Below are 8,436 nucleotides of genomic sequence, written 5' to 3' on the forward strand. Positions count from 1 at the left end.
ATATGTGCCATAATATATCCTCATTATTATGTAATGAGGCAGATGTGGCGTCATTAATCTGACGTTCATGCGCATCCTAACCCCGCCTTCTTCCTGGTCAATTCATCTGCTGCGCAAGTGCCAGATCACAATGGCGGCTCTTTTGGAATCGCTACTGGCAAAGAAAGTGGACCTCATCAGGATCGTGGACTGGCTGAAGAAGAGAAAGGTGGGTCAGAAATACACTCAAATCCATCCGATGACATTTTCGGTTCGGTTAGATGCATGGGATTTTGTACAAGAAGAGTGAGTGGGCATATTTGGGACTGTAAAGCAAAGTTTTAGCTAAGTAGGTTAGCAAGGAGGCGGTAACTCGTCCAATGGTATTCTATTTGACATTTAGATCGTCAATATGCATATACAGTTTGGTGTTACAATAGAAACTACTATCTTATGTTTTTAGGTTAATGCGATCAGGCATACGTTAGCATGTGTGTTGTCAGCGTTGTCAAACGACCAGTTCACAGTTCAAATAATAAATAATACAATATCTATATTTTGCAGTCATCAAAAATGAAAAGTGGCATATTATCTCTAATAAATTCGCTAAAATTGCCTCTGACATCTATCAGAATGCAGTTTAACTCATATTTCTACTTTACAGGTTTCCCACCTAATTGGTAGTTCAAAATGTCTCTTCTATTCATGATTATGAATTATATGGTTATTTACAGTATAGTATATTCTCTTATACACCTGCATTTGAAATTAATTAAATCCACACATTTGTAATAGGCCTCAAAAGATCATTAAACATGTTTTTAAAGATAAACTAAGTCAACTAACTGCACAGGGATGGAACAACTGTCACAGATAACATCCATTTTTATTGTTAAAATAATTGTTCATCTTTTAGGAGGATAGTGACACGTTCACATTCGGTGATCCAGAGGTCCCAATCCACAAGCAAGAATTCATCCCATTTCTCCTCAACTTTCTTCGAGAGCAAAGCAGCCAGGCTCTTACCCATGGCCCCTCAACACCCGCCAAGACCCCCAACCGGCCCGGGCCCTCCGCCACATCACGGGGTCTCTCAGAAAAGCGGGCCTGCAGGTCAGCGGGTAGTAGCGCTCGCGGCACCACTCGTATACAACTGTTCTCCCCAACGCCGTCCCCGGGGAGCGAGTCGGGTCCAAGTCACGTCAGCAGCCCTTCCTTTACCACTTCATGGAGCCCGGCATCCAGGCCCTCGGGCTCGGACCGTAGACCGAGTCAGAGGATCAGTCTCGGGGACTTTGTGGTGTCCCCTCCGGAGCTCCAGAAGGGTCGCAGGAGAAGCGGGAACAACCCTGGTAGGCACGTGGGAGGAGGGCGAGCGGCACATCACGCTGACGACAACGAGAGGCGAAGCAACAAAGGAGTGAGCAATGAACAGGTTTCTCCTCCATCTATGGGTCAGCTCAATTTCAACGATTTGGATGATTTCCCACCAGTCGGATTGTCTCCTGTTACCCCCACGTGAGTCTTTTTGTAGCCTCCCACTCACATATTTAACATTAAAAGTCCCCTTTCTAATGTCCAGGGAAAGAAAACCATCCAGAAGAATTAACCCAACACCAGTAAGTGCCCAGCGTTTGCAGTCCAAGCCCAAGACATGCTTCACTTCCACGCCATTTTGCAAAACGCCAAGCCCGGGGGTGCCGGCAATGGGGCCGGAGAAGGCGGACGGGTGGGTGAATGCGGTTAGCCCACACAGCCTGATGGAGGAGAGAGAGCTTCTAAAGAGAGAAAAGTAGGTGCAGTCTCCACTTGTGGAAACATCTTGATTTTATTTATTTAGAATATTCATTCTTATCTTGATATTTTTTAACACTGCTATTTCTAAGTATTTTGAAAGTTTATTATTGCTAGTGTAGACATGGTGGTTAGGTGTGTTCACCAATCCATAATTTAAAAAAAACTGGAATTGAATGCTTATATTGTCATTATACAAATATGACAGCAGGCATACATTTTCCTATTAATAGTTATACAATACTGCATTGGGTCTTTGCATATTTTTGGTGAATTTAATATTTGTTTCTACATTTCTGTCTGTAGATGTAAACGAGCCCAACAAAGCTGCTCTCCTCCAGCAGCCTTAGAGGAGGTCTGCACACCCACCAAGTCTGGCACACGAGGGGCAGGAGGCAAGGTGACACCTGATCAGCAAACACTGTGTCCCGAACCGACCAAAGTCACCTTGGCTTCTGACCTGGACATGCTGGCGGAACTTTACTGTACATGCATTTCAGGTGAGTGTGAACCTAGAGAGTTGCTTAGTAAAAATAAGGGATAAAAACAATATATATTTATATAATCTTGAAACATTTTTTCAGAAAATTTGGTGCCAAACGTTTTTTTGGAGCTCTTCTTTGTGATGCAGCTGCTCACTTCTCGATCTCCTCAAACTTCGGAAAGCGATGATGAGGAAAAAAGCGAGTGCACGTTCAACTCGGGTAATAAAAATGATGTTTTTTCATTTCAAATGGTAAAAAAAAGGATTTTTCCTCTTTTATCTGAAAAACATTTAACAAAAGCAAAATCATAAAATAATATGTGAATAAGCCGTAACATTTTGAATGCAAATAAATAAAACCAATTCATGTTCTTTACATTTAAGAGGCCCAAAAGAGGATAATTTTCTGGTCAATTGCTGGAGCAAATACATTTTGCTCTAATTGTTTTTTTGTAGATGTACTGGAGCGACGCTATCTGAGACAAGTGCACAATTGTGTGTATTTTGCAGTCAAAGTGCTGGAGAATCAATATCAGTGAGTTCATTTATTAATCATCAGTAAGTGGCAATGATATCATGTTAGTGTAAAAGTTTCATTTTTTAAGCAACTTCAGTTCCATGTATCAAAGTCAATGGAGTTTAGTGATTTGATTTATCAACGTGCCTGAACTTGCAGTATTTATCTATTTTATATTTGTATTGTATTGTATTTTTTGTTAATGCCTCATTTTGTTTTGAAGGTTATTGGCTCATCTGGACAAGTGCACATTGCGTCTCTTGGCCGAGAATGAAAGAATGGCATTGTTCTCGCCGCGCCTCAGGGATCGTTTGAGTCAGGCCCAGGACAGAAGTACAGCCAAGGTAGCGAACTGATTTAGTGTCCGACATAAACCATGGAATTATTGAAATGGCGAGAGATACATTTTGAATTTGCAATCCCTGACAGCTCTCGCCCACCGTTTCCGCGTTCATTCACTCGGTACCTTTCCAGCCTGCCACCGACAATCGATCGAACTTCAGCTGCGACAAAGCTTTCCACACCTTTAAAAAGCAGAGGTATTTGAGCTTGTGAATGGAAAAAGAAACACAATGGCAAAATCTTGAGTTAAAAAAAGAATGGTATCGAACTGAAATGGATAAAAAGTATCATTTAGAGTATAAATCTATAACTGAAACAGCAATATTTCCTCACATAACTATATCTTTTCTGTCAGGGACATTTTTTACGAGGTGCTGCGTGAATGGGAGGACTACCACAAGGATCCCGGATGGAATTTTGACGTTGCCCTCGGAAGTCGCATCAGGCAAGTCTTTTATTCGCTAGTTCCCATTGACGTCCAATCCATTTTGAATGACATCAAGGTACCAATCTTTCACTGCCAATCCTCCCAGTTATAATTTTTTATTTTTTTATGTCGGTGACCGTGTTTCAGAGGAATGATGAGTCATCTGACCGCCGCTGGAAACCACTCGCACTTTGCCCGTCTCTTCTTGAAACAGCTGGTTCAGGTAGGTCCAAACATTCCACTTATTGCCGTGACATGAATCCACTCCAAAGTTTGTACTCCTGCATTTAGATGTGCAAAGGGGATCGTATGAACAGCTCAAACGGCGACACCCCCGACGCCGACCTGCTCGGCATGCTGGGAGCGGATGGCCTAGGCCGCCTGAAGCGCCTGGAGGAACGTCTCATTCGACCCCATGGTGTCAGCGGACCTTGCCCGCCGCCGTCCTTTCCTGGCAACCAGGAGTTCTTCCAGAACTTTCTGCAGACGGCCAGTTGGTAATGTTATGTTTCTATGCTTTGTGGGAATCTCTAACATTCAAAGTATATTTTACTTTACCAACATTAGGTGGAATTTTAAAATACTTATGTAGGGTGTTAGTATTCTGAAATGTCCAGAAAAAAAGGCTTTTTTTATATTACATATTTTTTTAAAGCTAATATATTTATTTATGTACATATTATTTAATGTTTGGGAAAAAAGCCCTTCTACATTATTAACTCTGATTATTTTGTCATGTTGACAACTAAAATTGTACGTTATAAAGTCAGTGTATCCCACATATTCCATTTAAACACAACATGCAAAAGGCCCTGCCATAATCTTTAATAACTTTCAAAGGCAGCCAATAGGTCATTCCTAAACATCTCTCTTGTTGACAGCTGTCAGCTGAACCAGCACCTGCAGGACAGTTTATGCCAACAGATCCTTCAACTAGACGAAGTCTCCATCCTGGGTCCTCCCGCTTCCATCCCAGAACAAGAGGAAGTGGGCGATGAGGCGTCAGGCGACGGGGACATGGAGCAGCAGGTACACGTCGTGGGTCGTTGCCCTCAACTCGAAACACCCCAAATTGAGCCTCCATGTCATTCCGACAGGACGAAAAACAACGCTTTGCTTCAGTCATCCTCCTTGCGCGTCTCCTGGCCAAGTTCTTGGGCTTCATCTCTTTCCTGCCATACCAGATGTCCGAAAAGCCGTCAAAGGAGATTCAAGAGGCGGCGGTCGCCCTGAGGGGCAAGGTAAAATCAGAGCACACAACCAGACGGGCTCCAATACATACTTGTGTTCCGCTTTTTTATAAATAGAGTGTGCCAGTGTTGGATGTGTGCGCGGTACTCAAGAAGAGTGTGGGGCGCAGGCGCGCCATCTTGACTGTGCCCTGGTTGGTGGAATTTCTTTCCATGCTGGACTACACCGGGCCACTGCTGTTCTGCTACAGGGTGGTTCTTGGCACACTTTGTCTTCTCTACAGGTATTTTATTCTTTTGCAATACACCATGGACTTTGTGTCATTCTACATGTCAATATTAGGTTTTTGTTTTTTTAATACTATTTTTGGTCTAATTCATTCAAATTTTCTGATACATTATTCTGTTGTTTGACTTCTATTGAAGGAAAATGCTTCTGGGGAAGTGTGGAGAGATGCCTTATCTTAACAAACTGCTGATTGTGTCTGTACTGGGATGGCTCTTCCAAGTAGGCATGACTTTGAATACATTTGACTCATAGGCGGACGTAATACCCGTCAAATCCATTTTCTATTATCCAAATAAACTGGACATCTTTTGCTTTCAATTGCAGCCAATGTCTTCATCACCAACAACATTAACACACAATATAATTTCTTGTATTTTACAGATCCCAGTCATTCCTGAAGAGGTGTTCTTTACCAATGACTTCACTGAGGTTGCTGCACTGGAAGAGAGCAATGCCGATGCATCAGGACTTGTAAGAAGGAGGATAAAATCCACTTTTTTGTGATTATGATGATTTTTTTTTTTTTGCAGACAGAATTTTAAAGCTTTCTCTTTTCAGGACTGCATCCCTCTGGTGGACCAGCAGCTCCTCTACACATGCTGCCCATTTCTCGGTTTGTACTACTTATCTAATCACCTGGTTTGTACATGAGCGAGCATTTCTTTCGGTCTTCGACAGGCGAGTTCCGTAAGCTCCTCGCCGCCTTTGTGTCGGGAAGTAGCGGCAAGAGCGGCGGCGTGCTCCGAAAGATCACGCCGACGTCGGCCGAGCCACGAGACGCAAATGGTGGCCGAAAACTTTCGCAGCTGAAGCTACAAGCCGACCTGGAGCAGGCTTTCTTCCACAACCAGCCGCCATCTCTGCGCCGCACGGTGGAGTTTGTGGCCGAGCGGATTGGCTCCAATGCTGTCAAGCACATGAAGTTGGTATCAGTGTGTTCGAGAGTCACCTTTTACACATTTCTGGTGTTTTGTTGTCTTAACCTTGTTTGTTCACAGGGCGACGTTTGTAAGCGAGTTGGTGGAAAAAGGGGAGAAGATGCTCAAAGAAGGATTGGACTCACCCAAAGCCAATGTGTCCAAACTAAACGAGTCCATCTGCGCTCAGCTTTGTGAGGCAGGACCGGATGCCCTGGTTAAAGCAACCAGGTACTACACTTTTTTTTTTTCAGTTTAAAAAAGAAAAAAAAGTGCATTGTTTGTTGATATCCCCTTTAAAATCTGCAGGTTTTGCTGTGAAAAAAGTCCAGAAGCCATACGCATTTTGCTCCCTCTTGAGACTTCCCCTGCTGTAAGTCATTTTTAAAACATTGGTGCTCAATGGCAAAAAAATACCAGAACAAAAACAAATTGAACACATTACATTATAGGACTGAGGATACATTGATTTATATATTATATATATTTTTTACTTTAACACTTAAAATATTCAATTGTCCTACATTAAAGATTTTGGACTACTATTAACTTTTACTTTAGTGACTCATCAGTCCTAATGCTGTGCTTTTGAATATATAACCTGGCTAGAATAGCAACTTTAAAGTCTTTTTCTTTAGGTTCTTGCCACTTCAGAAAACATCACCATCCACCTGGCCACAGAAAAAGCTTGCTCCTGGCTCAGAACAAACATTACATGTAAGCCCTCCTCCCCTATTGCCATGCATGTCTCTGCAGGTCTGACAATGTTGAACTTTTTCCATTCAGCGCTCATCCGGCGAGAATGGAAGAGCACGTACGACCGCGTGACTAAGACCTTGACCGCCGACTCCACAGACGAGCTTGCTACACCACTCACACCCAAGAGGAAGCAAGGGGGTACCAGATTGATGTCCTGTCCGCCCTGCTGCACCCACAGTGCCTCTCTGCCCTCCGATGTCCTTATTGACATTAAGGTACGATAGCAATGACTTCGATTTAGAAGCGAATTGGCCGATTTAAGCCACCATGTGATTAAAAGGACTTGCTGAGTGTGGCCGCCGGACCCAGGACGGACGACGAGCTGCCCACCGGTTCTCAGTTACAAACACTGTTCCGTAGAGTGGGCGACACACTGGACTGCAAAAAGGTATACATATATACACACTACCATGCTTGGAGGTGCTATGTTTTTTTAATTCAAATTGTTATTTTTAGTTCTTGACAGCTGTCTCGGAGCAGATGCTGATCAATGCTACTGTTTTGCTGGCATGCAAGCTGGGTAAGATGTAATTTTTTTTATATGATTGTAAATAAATACATATTTTAGTATTTCCACATTGTTATTTTTAGCTTTTTGCAAAAAGTTTATTTTGATGGGTATTTTTTTTCATAAGTCATGATAGAATAAAAGCAAAAACAAACAATTATATTTGTTTAAATTTTACATCAATATGTATTTTGAAAAAGAAATTACACCACAATGGCGATTTTGATTTAAAATGCTAGTTATTTTTAGTCATTTAATTCGACAAACCTTTGATTTTTACCAAAACAACCCCCTATCCATCTACAATTTACATTCACACTTGTTTTTATTTTCTTCTCTCCTAGAAGAATGATTTTTCAAAACAGAAAATCTTGTCAAAGAAGGTGCACGCTTACTCTTGTGGTGTGTGTTCAGCATCCACAGAGCTGCCTCTAGCCTCTCAATCGGGTGATGAGGAGTCCGAACCATCCGTCAAAGCACTTCTGGAGCAACTGAGCGAGCTTTGGGAGCGTGACAATATTTGCCCTGCCCCCCTCCACCTTCTCTTTACCCCGCTAACCGTCACTGCCGTGCTCAAAGGCGGAGAGAGCGAGGTAATGTCCATCCACGCACACAGATTGTGACACTCGATACAAAGCTGATTTGTTATTATTTAGCGTAATAACTACCTGCATCTGATGGAGAGGCTGGCGGACCGAGGGCTTTTGTCCCAAGAGGAGCTCGTATCGCGCTGGACCAAATTGACAAAGCAGACGGTTCCAACGGTGAGTGTTTTTCACCCGTTTCCACAACTACGCACTCTATCCACTCGAATGTATTTCTGCACTTGCAGGAGCTGATGGAAAAGTTTGGACACAACAAAGTTTCCTCACTTCCCAGTCAAATGGACCTGCTGCAACTTTCTAAACGGACTCTTGAGGGCGCTACGTGACTAAAAGCTTTTACTCTCCATTTTCTGGTCAGAAAACAGACATCTATATTTATACATATGAAAATAATTTTATTGTGGCACTTTCAGATGTGTTCTTAGGTAAATATGACAAAGAGCTCTTTACTGATCCTGTTTTTAATATTGCAAATTTCAAAGAATATTTTGACATTATAATCAATTTGTTATAATAATAAAGAAACAAAATGCTGGTTCAGGTTTTAGTCCACTTTTATTGCATATTTGTAAGAGAAAGGATGTTTTATGTTTCCTTTTTGCCTTTTAAAAATAGCGAAAACAGT

General features: G+C 42.3%; 1 protein-coding gene across 2 annotated transcripts; it reads left to right on the forward strand.

The window, feature by feature from the left end:
- The first annotated feature begins 74 nt into the window (after window positions 1-74).
- cdan1 (codanin 1) lies at window positions 75-8,351 on the forward strand. 2 transcript variants are annotated; one of them, XM_077731907.1, is made up of 27 exons: window positions 75-208; window positions 896-1,497; window positions 1,562-1,771; window positions 2,080-2,273; window positions 2,358-2,477; window positions 2,714-2,792; window positions 2,998-3,118; window positions 3,204-3,313; window positions 3,472-3,561; window positions 3,691-3,766; window positions 3,835-4,040; window positions 4,425-4,572; window positions 4,641-4,784; window positions 4,851-5,017; window positions 5,160-5,241; window positions 5,404-5,493; window positions 5,581-5,635; window positions 5,701-5,944; window positions 6,021-6,170; window positions 6,249-6,312; window positions 6,578-6,656; window positions 6,726-6,913; window positions 6,979-7,086; window positions 7,155-7,218; window positions 7,621-7,799; window positions 7,863-7,970; window positions 8,039-8,351. In XM_077731907.1, the coding sequence occupies exons 1-27, from the start codon at window positions 131-133 to the stop codon at window positions 8,135-8,137; spliced, it is 3,855 nt and encodes a 1,284-aa protein (XP_077588033.1). In that variant the 5' UTR covers window positions 75-130; the 3' UTR covers window positions 8,138-8,351. The 2 variants fall into 2 exon arrangements, with proteins under 2 accessions (XP_077588033.1, XP_077588034.1); XM_077731908.1 differs by lacking the exons at window positions 7,863-7,970; window positions 8,039-8,351 and having other exon boundaries at window positions 7,551-7,692.
- The last annotated feature ends 85 nt before the right edge of the window (window positions 8,352-8,436 follow it).

This window comes from Stigmatopora nigra, chromosome 13 (assembly GCF_051989575.1).
Source record: "Stigmatopora nigra isolate UIUO_SnigA chromosome 13, RoL_Snig_1.1, whole genome shotgun sequence".
Lineage (NCBI taxonomy): Eukaryota > Metazoa > Chordata > Actinopteri > Syngnathiformes > Syngnathidae > Stigmatopora > Stigmatopora nigra.